The sequence below is a fragment of the Salmo salar genome, chromosome ssa09, assembly GCF_905237065.1.
Source record: "Salmo salar chromosome ssa09, Ssal_v3.1, whole genome shotgun sequence".
Taxonomy (NCBI): Eukaryota; Metazoa; Chordata; class Actinopteri; order Salmoniformes; family Salmonidae; genus Salmo; species Salmo salar.
Genome location: NC_059450.1, coordinates 6,947,085 through 6,969,536, shown reverse-complemented (window position 1 = coordinate 6,969,536; position 22,452 = coordinate 6,947,085). Strand labels below are relative to the sequence as shown.

At 42.9% G+C, this 22,452-nt stretch overlaps 1 protein-coding gene across 2 annotated transcripts; it reads right to left on the bottom strand.

Annotated features, from left to right (window-relative positions):
* Nucleotides 1-4,530: 4,530 nt before the first annotated feature.
* Nucleotides 4,531-21,514, bottom strand: grhl3 (grainyhead-like transcription factor 3). Of its 2 annotated transcripts, none has more exons than XM_014210096.2 (15): nucleotides 21,289-21,514; nucleotides 16,999-17,110; nucleotides 16,826-16,890; nucleotides 15,721-15,997; nucleotides 15,444-15,532; nucleotides 15,067-15,217; nucleotides 14,317-14,428; nucleotides 13,925-14,019; nucleotides 11,927-12,085; nucleotides 11,685-11,766; nucleotides 11,048-11,178; nucleotides 9,829-9,955; nucleotides 9,550-9,635; nucleotides 9,349-9,413; nucleotides 4,531-5,892 (listed from the first exon to the last, which is right to left on the bottom strand). In XM_014210096.2, the coding sequence occupies exons 1-15, from the start codon at nucleotides 21,303-21,305 to the stop codon at nucleotides 5,775-5,777; spliced, it is 1,686 nt and encodes a 561-aa protein (XP_014065571.1). In that variant the 5' UTR covers nucleotides 21,306-21,514; the 3' UTR covers nucleotides 4,531-5,774. The 2 variants fall into 2 exon arrangements, with proteins under 2 accessions (XP_014065571.1, XP_014065572.1); XM_014210097.2 differs by having other exon boundaries at nucleotides 15,444-15,529.
* Nucleotides 21,515-22,452: the final 938 nt, after the last annotated feature.

The window sequence follows — 22,452 nt, the reverse complement described above, 5'->3', positions numbered from 1 at the left end:
ATGAAATCCAAATAAAAATCAATTTAAATTACAGGTTGTAATGCCACAAAATAGGAAAAACGCCAAGGAGGATGAAAACTTTTGCAAGGCACTGTAATTTACCATTTTGAATCATAGAAAGTTCCAAACTTTTAAAAGTCATTTCTATCATTTTCCCTCTCATTCTTTTGACATGCTCACTTTCATGGCTACCCAAAGCTGATCAAGTGCAAATGAGCAAATGCGGCCCCTGATGACACCGGTGTCTCTAAGGCTGTGTTTAAACAGGCAGCCCCATTCGGATATTCTGCCAAAAGATCAGAGTTGGGCTGTCTGTGTAAATGCTGTCTGTGTAAATGCAGCCTAAGACTTTTGAGCAGCAGGGCACATTTTACATAAGATACAGGAGTTGGCATAGCAACTTTCAGAATAATAATCAGGCAAAACTATTAGAAATGCGATTAAGGTTTGAATTGAATGATGAGGACCAGAGAGGAAGAGGTGAAGCGAAAAGGGTAACTCGGTCCACAATCTGTCCTCCAGAAGGTCGCGTTTTTTTATTTTTTTATCCCACCAAGCGAGTTGTTTTTGTATGGAGGTCAATGAGAGAATGTCGAATTTGGTCCCCAGAAACTGTAATGACTTATTTGCTATGTGAGGCTTTGAATTGAAGTTTTGTGATGTTTAGGTTGTTACGAATGTAGTAATATAAGTACACACACGTGGCATACCGGCAACTTTTAGAAAAACTATTTTATATGGCGTTGTGCCTGTTTTTCACACTATCTTCCTTCTCATTGGCGAGAATGGTCCCACATGGTATCGCTTCGTCTCTCCTGCCTCTTCCTCTCTGAGGACAAGCGAATCCCATTGTTAGACATGAGACTTGACCATCTCGTCCTTATATACGTATCATTGTGACGACTCAATACTCTCTCTAAGCGTGTTTTGTTTCTCCTCAAACTACATCCACACACACTCTTTCCCTCATTAGCTGTCATATTGATTGCACTGTAAGCCAAATCTAATTAGAAGGACACACTTACCATTCAGGTGAGGTTGTAGCGGGCTCCACGTCTTGCCTGCTTCTGCTCGTCCTCCTCTGTCCGTCTGTACGACTTACGTTATTCTCTCTAGTAGGATGCTATGCTTGCCCTTATGCATCTCTTACCCTTTCTCTCTCCTCCCCTCTTTCCCTTGTCTCGATCACGGGTCACAGGAGGACGGCTGTGTTAGATTTCAGATGTAGCCGAATGTGCATTCAGCCTCTCTCTCGCTTCTATTTCTCTCGCTATCTCTTTCCTTCTGTCTCTCTCATCTCTGGTACCCACTGGATTCCCTCCTCTTCTCTTTTATTCTTCTCTCTTCACTTTCTCTCCATCTCCCTCTCTCTCTCTCTCCCTCTCCCCCTCTCTGTCTCCTCTTTGGTACCCAGTGAAGGATGCACAAACACTCCACATAGGTACGTGTGCTGCCCGCTATATAAGTTGTGTCCGCACTAGAAGCAGGTCGCATGCTGGAACAAAAGGGTAAGGATAAGGATAGGCAAGTGGGTTCATCCAATAAACTGGCTAAACAGACAGACAGGCACACACGTGCACATACACACAGACTCATGCATACACACACACGCTCAAGATGATAGAGATACTTAACCTTATTGTTAACAGAATAAGAATTTGGTTTGTGATGTCTGATATAAAATAAGCAGACAGGGCTAGACACACACTTGTACATGTATTAAGCAACAAGCTCTCACAGTCTCACTGCAGAATTAGATGTTTATCCGTGTTTCTCCAAACGTCAAATTTCAAAGTGTTTTTGACACTCTGGGTTAACTCCTTCAGAGTCCTCCTGCTCAGTATAATTCCGTTTCTCAAAACATCACATTTTGAAGTTGCTCCAAATGTCAAATTTGTAAGGTTAAGGGTTAATGTTTGGGATAGGTCTAAAACAAAAAAAAACATGGAGTGAACACTCAACCTTCTGATCCAGAGTCATGGGATATTGGCAAAACCCAAGCCTACTTGATGGCAATAGCGCTCACTGTTGCCCCTAGTAGCCAGTTTTAAAGGCATTTCCCGACATCCTGAGGACATGGATAGACATCCAATTTTGAAGTCACTCTTGAGCAATCTGTCTTGTATTAACCCAGCTAGCACATTTGGTTCCTTGGAAGATGTGGGGACGTATGTTTTTGGTTTCCCATTGGTTCTGGGAACGAAGCGATACGTTTCCTGACCAGCAAAACTGAACGTTTTTAAAATTTTCTGAGACCGTAAGTGAAAATTCTGCCTGTTCTGGGAATGTTCATTTTTTGGTTGCAGGGATGTTCTGAGAACGGAAATGATTGGTTATTTGAAGGTAATTAAATAACGTTGTAACGTCCTGACCCTAGTAAGATGTCATTTTCTATAGTAGTGTAGGTCAGGGCGTGGCAGGGGGTGTTTTGGGTTTTTCTATGTTTTCTATTTCTATGTTTAAGTTCTAGTTTTTCTATTTCTATGTTGGGGTTGTTTGGGTTGATCAATTGGAGGCAGCTGATCCTCGTTGCCTCTGATTGGAGATCATATTTAAGTAGGTTTTTTTTCTTACTGTTTTTGTGGGTTATTATATTTTGAGTAGTGTTTGTTTCTCTCTGCGTCACAGTTTGTTGTTTTTGTCAATTCAGTTATTTATGTTTTGCAAAGTTTCACGGATTTAATCAAATGTGGAACTACAACCATGCTGCACTTTGGTCTGCTCCTTTTGACAGCCGTGACAGAATAACCCACCACAAAAGGACCAAGCAGCATGGTAAGGAATGGACCTGGGAAGAGATTCTGGACGGTAAAGGACCCGGGAGGCAGGCTGGGGAGTATTGCCGCCCGAGGGAGGAGATTGAGGCAGCTAAAGCAGAGCGGCGTCATTATGAGGCGCTGTACCAACAACGAGGCAAGTGCGAGAGACAGCCACCCCCAAAAATGGGGGGGGGGGCACACGGGGAGATTGGCAGTCAGGTTGGAGACCTGAGCCAACTCCCCGTGCTTACTGTGAGGGGCGAGTGATCGAGCAAGCACCATGTTATGCGGGGATACGCACTGTGTCGCCAGTGCGCAGCTACAGCCCGGTGCGCTCGGTGCAAGCTCCTCACAGGTGCCGTGCTAGAGTTGGCATTCAGCCAGGAAGGAGTATGCCTGCTCAGTGTTCCTGGTCTCCGGTGCGTCTTCTCGGCCCAGGTTATCCTGCGCCAGCTCTACGCATGGTAACCCCAGTTCGCCAACACAAACCTGTGCGACCTGTCACAACGCCTCGCGCTTGTCGGGCTACGGAGGTTATCCAGCCAGGACGGGTTCTGCCAGCCATAACCTCCAGATCTCCAGTGCGCCTCCACGACCCAGTATACCCTGTGCCTGCTCTGCGCACCTGGCCTCCAGCAACGCTCAGCAGCCCGGAGCCTCCTGAGGCGGCATGCAGCCCGGAGCCTCCTGAGGCGCCTGCAGCCCGGAACCTCCTGAGGCGGCCTGCAGCCCGGAACCTCCTGAGGCGGCCTGCAGCCCGGAACCTCCTGAGGCGGCCTGCAGCCCGGAACCTCCTGAGGCGGCCTGCAGCCCGGAACCTCCTGAGGCGGCCTGCAGCCCGGAGTCTCCAGCGATGATCTACAGTCCGGTTACTCCGACGACGATCTACAGTCCGGTGGTACTAAAGCGGAGGGATCAGCGGGTGGAGCAGGGATTACGCCCCGAACCGGAGCCGCCTCCTCTGCTGGAGGTTATGTGGACTGCTTTTGAGCTGCCATAGACAATTATCACCCTCCCTACCCTCCCTTTTTGTTTTGTGGTTTCTTTTGGTTGGTTATGTTGCATTCGGAGTCTGCACCTTTGGGGGGGGTACTGTCACGTTCTGACCCTAGTAAGATGTCATTTTCTATAGTAGTGTAGGTCAGGTTGTGACAGGGAATGTTTTGGGTTTTTCTATGTTTTCTATGTTTAAGTTCTAGTTTTTCTATTTCTATGTTGGGGTTGTTTGGGTTGATCTCCAATTGGAGGCAGCTGATCCCCGTTGCCTCTGATTGGAGATCATATTTAAGTAGGGGTTTTTTCTTCCTGTTTTTGTGGGTTATTATATTTTGAGTAGTGTTTGTTTCTCTCTGCGTCACAGTTTGTTGTTTTTGTCAATTGTTATTTATGTTTTGCAAAGTTTCACGGATTTAATAAAATGTGGAACTTTGGTCTGCTCCTTTTGACAGCCGTGACAAACGTTCTGAGAACATCTTTCAATAAGACTTAATAACACTGCTAACTGAAATTTCCACCGAAGAAACATATGGTTCCCAGAATGTTGTGGGAAGGTTGTATTCAAAATAACCATAGGACAACCACGCTCTCACCAACCTCAAAGAAACGTATCATTCTTAGAATGTTACTTGCTAGCTGGAAAGGGCCTATGCTATAGGCCTGCACTGATCTAGGGTATTCTTATCATGTCATCATTCTGTAAGATTTGAGTTGAAGTGAATTCATCTTAAGTCATCTTCAGACTTTAGCATACTAAAACCACTAAAAGACAATGCATCTTTTATTTCGTATATTTTTTATTTTCTTTCAAAAACAAAAAAACGAAGAGTATCAATACAAAAGGATCGCCATGCTAAAATCATAATATACATTACAGGGATATAGATAGAGAATTGAAATGTTGCAAAAACATACAAATAAACTCAACTGAAAGATATTGACAGGGGTTGATCAGGTATCAAGTGGTTCAGGCACTAGGGGAAAAATTTGATGGTTACAATACAACCTAGAAATGTGTACAATCCTCTACGAAATAAGGCCACTCAGGTTTTTGTGAAGGCAATACTCGCTGAAGTGGGAAATGTGTGACTTTGGTTCTAAAAAAAGTCCCTGGTTGGAGAATTCTAGGGTGTGAAACTAACAGGCTACAGCATTATACTATTGGTAGCACTATTATAGCAAACATTATGGTCAGAGAAGTACACAGATGTAGGATCTTAATTCCTGCAATGCAGGAAATGTTAAACTCGTAGTGTATTTGAGGTTTAAAACGGGTTTTTAAAGTTTGTAACTTCCACTTACAAATTTCACTTGATTTTCCCTTACGTGAAATGTATCAACCCCTACAAAAATTTCAATTTATTATAATCCACATAATTCACATTCCCTGTTGCTGCAGGATTATTTTCCTGCTGTAGCAAACTGGCACAAATTAAGATCCTACATCTGTAATATAGTGAAAAACATATAATCCAACACAATGGCATCCTTCCCATTACTTGAGATCCCTTGGAAGAAATTATAAGTACATGAAAAGCAGCAAGAATGGCAGTCTTTGGAAAAATTGACAACATACATGGACGGTATGTCTCCTGAAATGGAAATACATAGCTTTCGATGTTTGTGGAAAATGGGTTATGGTATAGCTGTATGTTTCCTCAAAGGGACAACTCATATGTCATATTAATTTCTATTTACATAAAATATTTACAGCATAATTCATCAGAATTGCTCTGTTATAAAATATATACTACAGTAAAAAGTCATAGGGGGTTAAATTGTATTCACAAAGGCAATGACTGGCATCGGTATAAAGCTCTTGGTCTGAAGTCGGTTCGATGGTTGAACTGATGGTGGGTGTAGCTTGTCTTCTTTGGCCCCATTGGTCTTTCCCCTCTTGGCCTAGCCAATAGAGTCTTTCACAGAGTAGTGCTTAAAAAGTTGAAATCGGCAGGCAGTTTGATTGGCCACACTTTGCAATGGGGTGGGCCGAACATCAAAAATGTCCGCCCCCTCTCTTCATAACTCCATGAGAGTGACCTGGAACTGACCGCACATGATTTCAGAGATCTCTATGAGGAATGCTGAGTGGTTGCTGTAGTGTTCAATGATGTTGTCATCCATGTTGACGAAAATCCTGAAAAATAAACAGACAAATAACAGATTCATGTCTTGTAGGGGGAAACATGTCATGTAAATTACCAGTTGTTTTCTGCTGTCTGGCTGATTCATTTTGTAGTCACGAAACAAAAGAGTGAGAAGCCTACAATTCCCTCAACACTGCAGACAATTATTCAGGACAGACTCCTTTTCCCATAGGGAAACCCGTCTTTACGGTAAGTAAAGCTCTGTTGATAATCAAGCGAACTGCCTGCTCACGCTACCCGGAGGGAAGGGACTGATTGAAGACTTTAAGCGGAATGAGATATAACCTGTTGGGTTCTCCATTCAAACCCCAGGGCAAACTCAACTTCAGTCAAAGTTATTAAAGCCTTTCAGGCAGTGTGACAGAATAACCACACAACATTCTAGGTGAAAGTCACCTATACACCTGCTCGTCGAACATCTCATTCCATCAAGTCAGCTTCAACAGATTACTGCCTCGGAACATGTTAGCTACACATCTTCATTGGTATGAATGCTTGTGTGAAGACACATACAACAGGCCTACTTTACTACTAGTGGTCGATCTGAAGCTTAGGGAAATGTCACCTATACAGTAAACATAAAGACCTGTAAACATAAAGACCTGTACACTATAAAATTAGAATAGTACAGAATTTTTTTCTAAAGACTATGCTGGCGTCCAAATACACATACATGTACTTGCGTTCTAAATAGAAGACCTTTTAGTTATGCGAAAAGAGTACGTTTTGTAGTATGTGAAATGTCTAAAATCGAGTATGGTTTAAAGGTGCAATATGCACAAACAGTTCTGCCATTTTCTGGTTGCTAAAATTCAAATAGTTAATGTGACAAAACAAGCAAGTGTAGAGAATCATTGTACCATCTAAAGTGCTGAGAAATATTTTTTCAACAACCAAAAATATTGTATTTCAGCTTTTTGAAGCTGGTGTACAAAACCAAATGTAAAAGATGCAAAAACTAAACTTAAGAACGGGAACCATAGAAATAGCGCACATAGAACAGATCTACCACTTCTTAGACAGAATGAGAATGACAGATCTATGTACCTCACATTTCTATGTGAATTTGATCAGGTTGCCCAAAAAGTTACATATTGCAGATTTAAATGCCAGGATGCTATACTCATTACTACTTTTCATCTAGTAGAACTTGCTGCACACTATTAAGGAAGAGAATTGTCTTTCCAGACTTGCGTGTGTTTGATAAAGACCTTAGATAATGAAATAAGCTGACACGCTGTGACCAAATGAACAAATGGCGGGAATCAACGCAATTGCACATTAAATGACAGGTTCTCAGGATGGGTGAGCCTAGTATGTTGATATTTGTTGATAACTTCATTCGTTTTTACTAAACAGTATGTTCTAAATAGTATGTAGTACGATTAGTACATAGTATGACATTTTAGTAAGTATTTGGCAAGACAGATTTCGGACACGGCCTATGGCTCAAGCATTGAAAACAAAATGGCCAACATTATTTAATTTCATGGTTGACATGCTGCCAATAGGGAGACCAGCTCTTCTTCAAAGGCTAGTCCTATTTAATGTCAACCACCTGGCCTCCACATTGTTGCTCAATAAGGTGCCACCCTTTTTTTCACTCTCTGAAGTAAATAGACCAGAACACTTCTTGGTGTACCTATGGGATGGGTAGATCAGATTAGAGGAACATAAATACTGTAAAGTAAAAGAATAGGGTGACTCATCCAGCCTAGTTTTAAAATCTTTCCGTCCTGTGTTTTTTAGAAGAGCTGCAATTATCACATTCCAGGAGACAGAGCTAGCTAACTCACCTAGCCGGTCTGTCAACTTTAGTTGCCTTCCTTACTGAGGAAAGATCCAAATTCAACCAAGATTCAACCTAGATTCAACCTAGATTCAACCTAGCTGACAAGTTTTGCTTGTCAGCAGTCAAGTTATCAAGATATGTAACTTTCAGAATACAGAAATCATCCCATATGATGCATTTTGCAGCATTATACAGGGATGATTTCAGTATTTTTAAAGTTATATACGCTACATGACCAAAAGTATGTGGACACCTGCTCGTCGAACAAATTATTGGCATTAATATGGAGTTGGTCCCCCTTTGCTGCTATAACAGCCTCCACTCTCCTGGGAAGGCTGTCCACTAGATGTTGGAACATTGCTGTGGGGACTTGCTTCCATTCAGACACAAGAGCATTAGTGAGGTCGGGCACTGATGTTGGGCTATTTGGCCTGGCTCGCAGTCGGTGTTCCAATTCATTCCAAAGGTGTTCAATGGGGTTGAGGTCAGGGCTTTGTGCAGGCCAGTCAAGTTCTTCCACACCAGTCTCGACAAACCATTTCTCTATGGACCTCACTTTGTGCACGGGGTCATTGTCATGCTGAAACAGGAAAGTGATTTCCTCAAACTGTTGTCAAAGTTGAAAGCACAGAATCGTCTAGAATGTCATTGTATGCTGTAGCATTAAGATTTCCTTTCACTGGAACTAAGGCGCGTAGCCCGAACCGTGAAAAACAGCCTCAGACCATTATTCCTCCTCCACCGAACTTTACAGTTGGCACTATGCAGTCGGGCAGGTAGCGTTCTCCTGGCATCCGCCAAACCCAGATTCGTCCATCAGACTGCCAGATGGTGAAGCGTGATTTATCCCTCTAGAGAACGCGTTTCCACTGCTCCAGAGTCCAATGGCGGCGAGCTTTACACCACCCAAGCCGACGCGTGGCATTTCGCATGGTGATCTTAGGCTTGTGTACGGCTGCTCGGCTATGGAAACCCATTTCATGAAGCTCCCGACGAACAGTTCTTGTGCTGATGTCGCTTCCAGAGGCAGTTGGGAACTCAGTACTGAGGTGTTGTAACCGAGGACAGGCGATTTTTTACGCGCTTCAGCACTCGGTAGTCCCGTACTGTGAGCTTGTGCGGCCTACCAATTTGCAGCTGAAACGTTGTTGCTCTTAGACGTTTCCACTTCCCAATAACAGCACTTACAGTTGACCGAGGAAGCTCTAGCAGGGCAGAAATTTGATTAACTGACTTGTTGGAAATGTGGCATCCTATGACACGTTGAAAGTCACTGAGCTCTTCAGTAAGGCCATTCTACCGCCAATGTTTGTCTATGGAGATTGTATGGCTGTGTGCTCGATTTTATACACCTGTCAGCAACAGGTGTGGCTGAAATAGCCAAATCCACTAATTTGAAGGGGTGTCCACATACTTTTCTATCTTGAAAACAAAAAAGTACAACTTTTTGGAACTATGTCAACAATAGACTAATTGTTTTTGGGTGGAGTTTTCCTTTAATCAAATCCGAACAATTTCCCTTCAACTTACTGTATCTTGCTAATGTTACATGCTAATACTATTGGTAATTATGTAGCATAGCTAATGCTAACACTTATTCCTCCTGATGTAAAAAAAAAAAAAAAACTGATCAATGGTTTAAAAAGTAACTTACCCTCTTTTGCATTTCTTGTAGATGTTGCCAATTGTGTCCTGTTGCATGGCATACTTTTCAGAAATCTGAGAAAGGAACAAACGAAAGATGAGTGTCACTGTCAACTCTACGGTATCTTCTCCTGGTTGCTGGATGAGATGCTTGGAGGATGACAACAAGGTTAGGTAAGGAAGGAATAAGTATCATGAGTGTACTACCTACCGCTTGTCGTAGGCCTTTCAGGGTTGGGCTGCTGAGCATGAGAGCATCGAACACTTCCTCTGATTCTGTTCTCACGTACAGGAGCACTGCAAAACAAGATAACAGAATACTTCAGGTTGTGTGTGCCAGACAAGGACCACAGCAGTGCTTTGTTTTGCATATTGACCTCTTATTCTTTGCCTCATAATTTATGTATTGTCTGTACAACAGGTTTGGGTTTGGCCAATTCCATTTCAATTCAGGAAGTACACTATTTTCAATTCAAGAATTCTTCTTTACCTCGCTGTTGCTCCTCGCATCTGGCCTGCTTGCTTGGTGGTGGGCTACCATTGCTTTGTTCCAGTCTATCAGGGTACAGTCTCTTCAGTGAGCTCTTTTCAACCTCCTCCAATGTTGTGGGGGGTGCCTACACAGAGAAAAGGTGATAAGTAAAACGATTAGGTACAACTCCTCCATAGAATATTATTGCTTCATTTTATTGCTTAACAGTCATGAGAATGAATGTTATTATCATGAATCTGTAGATATGCACATGAATGATGACGCAGATGCAGATAGATAAAAGGTTCCAGACAAGAAGTTTGTCTAACTATCAGATATTTTTGTTTCACAACCTGTCAGCGAGTCACATTGTATATTATAGGACAGAACATTTCCATATTCTTTTGCTAGTCAAGTTAATGTTAATGTCCCTCCCCTCTAAAGAAGCTGACCTTTTCTAAGAAAGTTATCTAAGACATTTTCTTTGAGAGATGGAATGATTTATGATACTCAAGTCTTGAAACCCCCCCTCCCACCTCCAAAATGCAAGGTACCCCCTTCACCTTTAGCCTAAATTAGGTCACATCTCTACCTTACTTTCCTCTCTTAAAGCTGTGAAAATGTATATAATCTATGTACTGTCTAGTAAGTGTGTGTTCATTAACACTAGGGAAATAATGCTGTAAAGGGCTGGCATGCAGACCTTATTAGGCAGACTGAGCACATACACACTCTCCTTCCCCACTCCCTAAAGCCCAGACTGTGGGAACTAAAGGCCTGTCAGGACAGCAGCCCTTACCACCTCCACTGGCTTGTGTCAACAACACTGAAAAGGGGGACTTGTGTGTGTGTGTGTGCCAGGTGTGTGTGTGTCTTTGTCTAAGCCCCCGCAGGTTAATCCGTGTGTCAGTCACACTTGAGTCGAGTTTCGAGTCGAGGAAACTGAACGACCCACCAATTAGATCGTCTGATCTCGGCGTCTGTCTCTCCTCACTCTCCCTGACACTCTCCCCATCCCAACCCACTTTTCCCACAACATTTTTTCCCACACTATCCCTTTTTTTCCCTTCTGTGCGCCACAGCCTGGAGCTACAGTCCAGGGATAGCAGGGAACATGACTCAACTCACTGTTGTGGTGGTGAACTCCAAGATCCCTCAATCCCAGAAAAAGAGAGAGAGAGAAAAAGAGAAGAAAGGAAAATAAAGGGGGAGTGGATAAGGGATGGGGGGAACCTACCAGGCCGCAGCGCTGCATGTTGGAGAGGTGCATCTCTGGGATGAAGAGGACAGGGTTGGTGACGTGGTCCTCCAGGGTCTTGAAGAAGGTGCTGTCACTTCCCATTGAGCTAGACACTACTGACTTGTTGGCTGAGGAGGGAGAGGAGAACACTGGGTTAGAATTGCGTTATAGACTGGCCTAAGATATAAAGGACTGGTTTACCGGGTGCTCTTTAGTCTATGAGTAAGGTTTACCTGAGTGTAGGAAACTGGCTCTATGACATTGTAATGCACCACTAGTTATTCTCTTTAAGAAAGAATAGGATGCTATTCATACAAATGGGGCTAAATCCCAAAATTCTAATTTTGTTAGAAACCCAATCACAGACTGAAAATACAGGATGTATTTCTTGCTTGGGTTAGTGTCTTGCTCCACTGCTGATCTAGTCAGAGTACATTTTCAATCACGTAATGGAGTTGAGTTGGACTTGGGAAGGGCGAGCTTCATGATAAAAACAAATTGATGAAAGATACCCAAACTGTAATTCAATTCCTTATTTTCATGTTCTGACACACAACATGATGTATTGGTGGATTATTTGTTGGTGGATGTAGGTTGTCATTATTTTAGTAATAAGAGCCTGAGGTAGACTTACTGTTGTTGCTTGAGTCAATGACTGTCTTGACCCTCCTCTTGCTCCTCTTCCTCTCTTCATCCCTCATCTTCCTCTCTGCACCCTGAGGAAAAAGACAGACGGTCACAACTCTACTCTGACACTTTTACTCCTCATTTAACAAATGGTACATTTCTTTGGAAAAAAATAAATAAATATGTATATATATATTTTTATGTCATGGATGAGCATAGCTAGCAGAGTGGATAGAGATCTTTACTGACCTTATCGCAGAAGATTTTGACCTGGCATGCCGCTCTGTGGATAAGGCGGTTGGTGCCGCTGCTGAAATCATAGGTGTCGATCTGGAGGTTGAGAGGAAGCCCCTTCACTCCCTTCTGAGAGGAGAAGTCTGTGCTCAGAGAGTTAATGCCAATGTACACCTGGAGGAGAGAGAAGAAGAGGGTTAAAACAGGATATCAGACAACAGTTGAATTGGAACTTTCTAGAACAGTTTTGCTGCCCTGTAGCACTTTCCTGTCATCAAATGACCTAGTGGCCTCATGGGTGAAATGTTATTCATAATGAATGGACATTATTTTTAAAAAGACGCAGAAAATAAGGTGTATCTATGTCAAACGGTTTTGCTATATTTCAGTTCTCTCTGATGTATATAAAGTGTAATATTGGGATGCAAACTCAACATTGAACACATTTCAACTCTATATCTGACATGGTACAGGTGTCTTCTTTTTTTAAGCCCATAACCATGTGTGTGAGGTGTATATTTTGTTTCATTGTAGATTTGTTTAAGACTACCAAGAAACCCTCTGTGTGACCCTGATCTAGCCCACTGCAGTAAAAGGTTAAAGGTCCTTGCACAGCAATTGGAACCTTAAAAATCATTAAAGCATTTTTTATTTAACCTTAATTTAACTAAGCAAGTCAGTTAAGAACAAATTCTTATTTACAATTGACGGCCTACCAAAAGGCAAAAAGCATCCTGTGGGGACGGGGGCTGGGATTAAAAATAAAATATAAATATAGGACCAAACACACATCACGACAAGAGAGACACCACAACACTACATAAAGAGAGACCTAAGACAACAACATAGCAAGGCAACGACACATGACAACACAGCATGGTAGCAACACAACATAACAACAACATGGTAGCAACACAACATGGTAGCAGCACAAAACATGGTACCAACATTATTGGGCACAAACCACAGCACAAAGAGCAAGAAGTTAGAGACAACAATACATCACACAAAGCAGCCACAACTGTCAGTAAGTGTCCATGATTGAGTCTTTGAATGAAGAGATTGAGATAAAACTATCCAGTTTGTGTGTTTGTTGCAGCTCGTTCCAGTCGCTAGCTGCAGCGAACTGAAATGAGGAGCGACCCAGGGATGTGTGTGCTTTGGGGACCTTTAACAGAATGTGACTGGCAGAACGGGTGTTGTATGTGGAGGATGAGGGCTGCAGTAGATATCTCAGATAGGGGCTAGTGAGGCCTAAAATGGTTTTATAAATAAACATCAACCAGTGGGTCTTGCGACGGGTATACAGAGATGACCAGTTTACAGAGGAGTATAGAGTGCAGTGATGTGTCCTATAAGGAGCATTGGTGGCGTTGACACAATTCTCTTTTTTTTTTTTTTACAAAACAAACACTAGGAGTCTATGGACACATGGTGTAATGAAACCTTTTTGGATTGGCAATCCCCTCCAATGTGCACAAATGTACAGAGGTACAGTATAGCAGGAAAGTCTAGAATGTTTCCACACTGGTTGGGTTTTAGGATATGAGAGGCATTGATTTGAACATACTATCGCTAGGGACCAGGAGTGGAAAGGGATGGTTGTGACAACAAGTGCCTTCCGTGTTAATTAAAAGGAGTTTTTCTCTCTCATTCCTTCCAACCCGTCCTTTCCCTTCTCTCTCTCTCTCTCTTTCTCATTCTCATTCTCTCTCCCTCACCTGCAGTGAGTTTTATTGCCCCACCCTCATGCCCTGGGGGGGCAGTGAGCAGATTGCAGTAAGCGCTCTCGACGTGACGCTCTTCCCTTGTGGTGACAGGCGCACCGGGGCGGCCGGCATGCCAGGGATTCTTCCCCTCCCAACCCTCAGCGCTCCTTCATCGCCCCATTTCAGCTTTATGGGTAGCGTGGCTAGGTACATAATAGGGGTGTGCCATGCATTACGACATCATCTATGTGTGTGCCAGTGTGCGTGTTTTCCACTGTTGCTCCAGTTTCCTCGCTGCTTTTACCTTCGCTTCCTCATTGGGGTTCCAGATGAAGGACAAAGCGTTGAAGGCTACCTCTTCCATGTGGCTGATGCCACTGAATACCTCTTTGTAGTCAGCTAGAAGATAAATAGAAAGATATTGATTTAGTTCAGAGAAATTTCTGGAACCATTGGAATAGTTCTTGTCTTTCATTGAAGTTGTTATCTGCTCTGAAAAGATACAGGCTTACGAAAAGCAACAACAAAAACAACAACTGATAAAAAATCTTCCAGTCATTGGCATTTGTTGTTGTAGATGTTGACCTATGGCATTTCTCCATGACATTCTTCAGAGAAGACAACTGGGAAAGTCTTGTAACTGTCTGTTTCTATACATGTGTTTGTGTGTAGACGGTCAAAGTTGCGGTGCCATACCGATGTCAATGACTCTCTGCTTAATGGTCGGCTGCCGTGCATGCCAGTGATTCCAGCACCTCAGCTGAATCTCTGCGCTCTTGTCGTTCTCAAACACCGCCATGACCACCGTCTGGAGAAAGAGCCACAAAAAAAGATAGAGAGAGAAAGAAGAGACAATAGGGAGAGAGAAAGAGCGAGAGAGAGAGAGCCATCAGAAAAGGTACATTTTGTGTAGGTTATACGTCTTTGTTGGTGCGTCGTTTACTTTGAGAAAGGCACAACTGGGCATGTTTTATTCAGACATCAGACCCTGTTATCATAATTCTCAATTCTCTCCTGGTATTGTCACCAGCTATTAGCAGGGCTTGTGTGTGCTCTCTTTTTATTTGACAAAAGAGAGGGTTGTCACCCAGGCCGTTGGCACCACACCTCTACCCCTGTTCTCCTTCTGACTTAGTCACAAAGAACTCAGGGCCTGACTAACTGGCTGACATGCATTGGGTTTGGCCCCGCCAGACGAAATATGCAATGGCCTGAGTACTGCGCCTGGCGGAACTCCAACCCCGAAATCACCCATCACAGAAAGAGAGAAGAAATTTCCCGCCCTAATTCACCACGACTTGGTTCAGACAGTCAACAATGTTGAACCGAGAGATTTTGGTTTCCGGGAGATTCCTAAGGAACATACTTTCACTGGGGTTGTGTCAGACAGAACACCCTATGGGTAGAGGAAATGTTCTTGGGTGATGTCATCAAAGCTTGACTCACCTTGACTTTGTTGGAGATCAGGCTGGCTGAGCTGTCCACCCCCTGAAGGGAGATGGGGTAGAACTGGCCCTTGTTGAGGTAAACCATGGGCAGCTCGGACGACTTGTGCTGGATGGCTTGAGGGGCTCCCAGAATGAACTGGAAATTGTTCCTGGAGACAGAAAAGAACGTTAATGCACAGCATTATGCTTTGCTATTGGAATTTTACCCCCATTGCTTTATGATTTATACACAGCTCAATTATATTAATTATCTTTAGCCTAATAAGCATTAGCGATACTGGGCGTACAATAGTTCAGTGTTCAAGCTGACGTGATGACTTTGAAGTCATCACACAGGTGTTCTAATTTGATCTGATTCTCGGGGCAGATAGCTACCTGTATCTCTCTGGAGGGGATTTGCTGTAAGAGTCAGAGTAAACTGGGCTGTGCTGCTCGGCAAAGGGATCGCTGTAGGGTAGAGTCTGCTTCAGGGCAACACAAGAACAAATGTGAGAAGATGGAATATGAAAAGAACAAAAAGAAAGAGAGAGATGGAGGGAGGGTAACTAGAAGTGAAGGGGGAGATGAGACATTGCCAGAGATGAAAATGTACAAAGGATAACACCAGTTGTGATATAGACAAGAAAAACTCTTCTTGGGGCTGTAAGCTTACCTCAGTGGTGGCCTCAGGGAAGGCTGTCTCTGCGGGCCACTTTTGGGAGAGCAAGGAGTCGAAGATGTTGTTGATGACCTGCTTGTCGTAGGTGTCGGCACTGGGGGTGAGAGGGAGAGGGTTTTGGGGGACAGAGGGGGGACCGAGGGGTGACAGCTTGCTGTTCAGCTCCAGCGCCTCCTGGGGGTGGCTGGAGGAAATGTTCTCTGACAGCAGCTTCATAATGTTGGCTGGCGTCTCCAGGGAGACCAGCTCGGGGGAGGAGCCAATCATAGTCCTGGATTGGGGGGGGAGGAGTTTAGATACAGGACCAACCCAATTCGCCACCCCTTTGATTGACACTCAATCAAATCAATGGGGTTGTTTGACAAAATAGCACTCTCATGAGAAACACTGATTGTCAATAGTACTGACCTTCAAATAAACTCCAGCTCTTTTATACAGTAGCAGATACAGCAGCACACATGCACACAATTACAGATTTAAAAAATATGTGTCAAAGTCAATAAAACATGAATAAAGCCAGTTTAGTTGTTAGAGTCCACTAAGCACACAATGCTACTGAAAGTGAACTAAACAGAGCTGGGCAGGAACTATTTACTGCCTAATCCTGGAATGTTTTCTCTCTTTATATAACTTTCTCTGTGGGACTGACTTTATATACGTTTCTCTGCGTGCCCCACCGATGGCCATTTTTCAACCCAGACAAAAGAGAGGGTGAGAGAGCGGCAGAGCTGGGGCTGCTTCTCCTGCTTTGTGAGTCCGAGTGTTGTTCGGGGGTGGGAGGAGGATGATGAGAAGGAGGTGTACCACGGCCTATAATCCCTTGGGGCTCTGTTTGACATGGGGATTAGCCACCAGCTCACCCAACTCTAACCTCACCAAAGCCCTGCCTCTACCGCTTGACTCCATGTCAATGGGCTTGACATCATGACATGGGAACTCTTAATACCACCCGGCAACCACTTAAAATCCCTTTACGCCCTTATCTGTCCCATAAGCACACCCCTTTAGTGTCTGCCTCTCTCCCTTGATTGACAGGTGGCGATCTCAATCAAGTGCATACTATTGGTAATGTTAATAATTGCTCAGAAGTCAATCTTACCTCTCTGATTGCTTGTACATACTACTGCCTCGGCTGCATGCAACCATTTTCTGCTCTTTGGGTGTCTATGAAAAGTGAAACAACAACCGTGAGTACTGATACAGCACAATATCTATACATAGGACTCAAAGTTGAACTTAAACAGGTGGTATAACACACAGACACACAGTTACCTTGCACTGGTCGTATGTGAGTAGGCTGTCTGTGTAGGCCCAGGAGTCCATGATGTAGTTATTGTAGCGCTGGTAGTTGAAGCTCTCGTTCTGAAGGACCAGTCCCAGAGTCCTGCAGCAAACAGACCAGGAGAAACATCACATTAATACACGTACATTATAGATTTATTACAGATCAGAATGGCAGGCTTCCCATTCAGAATGTGGCATTACAGTGAAGGATTTAGTAATTCAATTCCTCTTCTTTTTTATTATAAAATAATATATTAGGAAGGCAACAATGAGCCTGTTTTGGCTACAGAAGTGCCACTTTACCTGTGTATTAGAAATGCAAGGCTTCATGGTGTGATCATCTGCATGCTAATAACAACCTTAAGCACTGCACATACCTGCCTCTGGAGGGTTTCGATTGCAAAACCACAGATCTTGATAATATTTGGCTGCAAGTGTCAGAGAAGTTCAACATGCCAGTGGCCAAGAGCTCATGCACACACAAACATGCCTTGTATGACCTCAACATGATCTGGTTACCTCGGAACTGTATGGTGTTTTTTTTTAGGAAAGAAAGAAACAACTTATTTGATTTGAGCCTTTCCCTTCCTAGGAGCATAGCGATTTCTAAAGTAAACATTTCAGGACCGGAGCGCTCACCTGGGAGTCCCTGGGTTTCAATATTGCCAAAAGGCCAGAAACAAAACAAGGGATTTGGGGGAAGGATGAGTTACTCCTCAGACCAGGATAAACAGAGCAGGATTTGTTTTGGGAATTTGCTGGTTACTGGGAATGGGATAAGCCTTCTCCTGTAAGTTGTCCTGAAATGGCCAGCATGCAAACAGTGCAGGTTTACCTATGGGCTACCACATCATGTGCTAACAACAGAGGAAGACTCCAGGCATTGACAGCCGACTGTGTTTGATTAGGAGAGAGGGAGAATAAAAATAAAAATTCCTAAGCTATTACGATCCAACCCAAACTCTTAATGACTGTCACAATAAGGTATATTAGCATCAAATAAGACTGTGGGATCACCTATTCGTCTTATATAATTCCATACAACTGTTTACTAAAAATGCCTCATCTCAAAACTGCAACCGACCACTGTTCTAAGATACACCTGTCTTTCTCTGTACGCTCACTCACCTCAGTACACTATAACACCACAATATCTCATTAGCTACTCTCCTTTCCCTAAATAACGCTCAATGCAGATGTTACAATAGAGAATCCCGGTCTAGAGTTTCACTACTACACTGTTATGTAATTCAACTCATTACACATTGTCATGAACCAGCCCCTCTAACACATTCGAGGGGATACCTGTTTCTCTCTCCCCATTGTGTGTTGAACCCCCTGGGTTAGTGTCGACACGGCTTATGACAGGCCAGTTTAAATCATGAGCCGGCTTAAATTCACAACATAGTGGGGAGAGAGAGAGAATGTAAAATATAAAATGGAGAAACCTGACACGCACACTTTTCTAAAAACACACCTTTCACATGGGGGTCTCATTACACAATGTAAAGAGAGAAAGAGAAGGGGGGCCCCGAGTGCCTGATTTCTCACCCTCTCTCTGGAAGTCTAAGTGGCTCAAACTACTGTACAACAGAAGATGAATGAACAAGTCAACGCTTGCATAATTTTCTATTCTGGCCCTCAGCAGAAAAGTTTAGATGAAAATTATAAAAGGAAGGGAAAATGTTGCAGAATCAACAGCAGTTTCAGCCAAAGGCCTTACATCTGTCATTCTAACCAACCAATACACTTGACTATACGACTGGTTGCATTTCACCTTGGAAGTTAAACCACAAGACACAAGGTCAGATTGGGGCCAGATGAAAAAGTAACTCCACTACATCCCCCCCTCTGTTGTTGACTATCTCCGTGAAATGAAAATGTGGATGAGCAAGTTTTTAAAATTAAACGACGACAAAAAAGAGATCATGCTTACAGTCCCCCAACTCCCTCATCAGGAAACTGGGTCAACTCAACATGAGAATCGATGGCTGCACCATCCACTCCAACTCCACAGTCAGGAACCTTGGTGTTTTATTTGACCCCACTCTGTCATTTCAACCCCACATCCGGAACATCACCAACATCAGATTGCTTCCAACTCAATAACATCTCACGACTCAGACCCTCTCTCACTGACCCCATTGTTGAAAACCTCATTCACACTTTTGTTTTATCACACTTGGATTACTGCAACGCCATTCTCTACAGACTCCCCGCCAAAACACTGGACAGACTTCAACATATCAAAATTCAGCTAGACGGGTCCTCACACAAACCAACCTTGGGACCACATCACCCTCAACTCCACTGGTTCCCAGTTCACATCAGGATCGCATTCAAATTGCTCATGCTCATCTACAAAGCACTTAATGGACTGGTGCCCACATACCTTACTGACCTCCTGCACCCCTACACTACCACCTGTTCACTGCGCTCCTCTGACACTGGCCTCCTCACCATCCCTCGCACCAGTCTCCGCTCCATGGGAGACTGGGCTTTTAGCAGTGCTACTCTGGAACTCTCTCCCTCTCCATGTCAGAATCTCGCAAGCCATACATAAATTCAACTCCACACTAAAAGACACAGCTCTTCACACCTGCTAACCCGGATTCTCTGTCGTCTTAGCTTTAATCCTCTATCTAGTTCACTTTCTGTCATCATGTTTAGTGTTCTCCTTGGTTAGTCTGTCCTTATGTTTAGTGTTCTCCCTGGTTAGTCTGTCATCATGTTTAGTGTTCTCCCTGGTTAGTCTGTCATCATGTTTAGTGTTCTCCCTGGTCAGTCTGTCATCATGTTTAGTGTTCTCCCTGGTTAGTCTGTCATCATGTTTAGTGTTCTCCCTGGTTAGTCTGTCATCATGTTTAGTGTTCTCCCTGGTTAGTCTGTCATCATGTTTAGTGTTCTCCCTGGTTAGTCTGTCCTTATGTTTAGTGTTCTCCCTGGTTAGTCTGTCATCATGTTTAGTGTTCTCCCTGGTTAGTCTGTCATCATGTTTAGTGTTCTCCCTGGTTAGTCTGTCATCATGTTTAGTGTTCTCCCTGGTTAGTCTGTCATCATGTTTAGTGTTCTCCATGGTTAGTCTGTCATCATGTTTAGTGTTCTCCCTGGTTAGTCTGTCATCATGTTTAGTGTTCTCCCTGGTTAGTCTGTCTTCATGTTTAGTGTTCTCCCTGGTTAGTCTGTCCTTATGTTTAGTGTTCTCCCTGGTTAGTCTGTCATCATGTTTAGTGTTCTCCCTGGTTAGTCTGTCCTTATGTTTAGTGTTCTCCCTGGTTAGTCTGTCCTTATGTTTAGTGTTCTCCCTGGTTAGTCTGTCATCATGTTTAGTGTTCTCCCTGGTTAGTCTGTCATCATGTTTAGTGTTCTCCCTGGTTAGTCTGTCATCATGTTTAGTGTTCTCCCTGGTTAGTCTGTCATCATGTTTAGTGTTCTCCCTGGTTAGTCTGTCATCATGTTTAGTGTTCTCCCTGGTTAGTCTGTCATCATGTTTAGTGTTCTCCCTGGTTAGTCTGTCTTCATGTTTAGTGTTCTCCCTGGTTAGTCTGTCATCATGTTTAGTGTTCTCCCTGGTTAGTCTGTCATCATGTTTAGTGTTCTCCCTGGTTAGTCTGTCATCATGTTTAGTGTTCTCCCTGGTTAGTCTGTCATCATGTTTAGTGTTCTCTATGGTTAGTCTGTCATCATGTTTAGTGTTCTCCTTGGTTAGTCTGTCATCATGTTTAGTGTTCTCCCTGGTTAGTCTGTCATCATGTTTAGTGTTCTCCCTGGTTAGTCTGTCATCATGTTTAGTGTTCTCCCTGGTTAGTCTGTCATCATGTTTAGTGTTCTCCCTGGTTAGTCTGTCATCATGTTTAGTGTTCTCCCTGGTTAGTCTGTCATCATGTTTAGTGTTCTCCTTGGTTAGTCTGTCATCATGTTTAGTGTTCTCCCTGGTCAGTCTGTCATCATGTTTAGTGTTCTCCCTGGTTAGTCTGTCATCATGTTTAGTGTTCTCCCTGGTCAGTCTGTCATCATGTTTAGTGTTCTCCTTGGTTAGTCTGTCATCATGTTTAGTGTACTTTTATATACTTAATTATTTTAATGTGTGATTTTAACAATTTTTATCCTGCTGATTTTCTTGTGTATGTAAAGTGACTTTGGGTGTCGTTAAAAGCGTTTAAATAAAATGTATTATTACAAGTCCAAACACGTTTCCCTTAAATAACACATTCTAGCATGAAACACATCTCCAACCCCATGAAACATAGCATGTCACAGAAAAAATTGTCAACTTACTCAATCTCTTTGGTCATGACTCCTTTCCAAGACAGTAGATCTCAGGCTTCTTTAGGTAAAGTTTCCTCTAGTGTGTATGTGTTTGTGTGTTCTTTTGAAAGGTTGTCAGTCAGTCTTAGCAGAGAGAAGCAGACTTGTCCCGCTGAGTGAGCTTGTTTGATTCCTGTCCACACCGGCTCCCAACATTTATTTCATGCCGACAGGTAGCTTTCCTCACTCACTCCTGATTGGCCGAGGGCTCTGGAGACAGGTGCCTGATAGGACAGGTGTAGATGGGTTAACTGTTTTAGTGCTGGTGAGAAACCAGGTGTGAGTGGTGGGTACTTAGCAGGACAATGCTGGGCAGCGTTTCACGCATCTCATTGAGAGTTAAAGAAAATAGTGAGATTGGCTTCTCCGAGGTGTGAAATGCTTCTTATTTAGAGTGATAAACCAAAGAGTTTTTGCAGGAACTAGGCTTTAAAATGGTAACATTAATTCAGTATCAATATTTTCTCTCTCTGAGTCTACAGTGTTGTGAAATTTCAACTGGTGGTTTTGGTGCCCTTGTGCTTGTCAAAACAATTTGATGGGAGTAGTTGGGGGTAGTGGTTCAATACTTTATATTTGAGTAGGATTTGTAAGGATGTGTTACATTGCATATTGAGGCACATAATACAGATTAGAATATGTTCCCTATAAAGAAACTCATTTTCATGTGCTTAGTACATTTCTGCAATAGTTTACAAAAAACATTTGCTGATTTACATTTTTTAGAATTAGGTTAGGATTTTTTCTGGTTTGAATTTTGTATTTCAATAAACCTCAAATATGTATTATTTCAAATCTGGAAAGAAATCTGAGTGAGAGTTCATAATTCTCAAAAGCAGTACATCTTTACATATTTCACATATAATATGAAATATCACAAACATAGAGTACCAGTCAAAAGTTTGGACTCACCTACTCATTCAAGGGTTTTTCTTTTTTTTTTTTACTATTTTCTACATTGTAGAATAATAGTGAAGACATCAAAACTATGAAATAACACATATGGAATCATTTAGTAACAAAAAAACAGTGGTTACATTGAAGAATCTAAAATCAAAAATATATTTTGATTTGTTTAACACTTTTTTGGTTAATACATGTTTCCATGTATTATTTCCATGTGTTATTTCATAG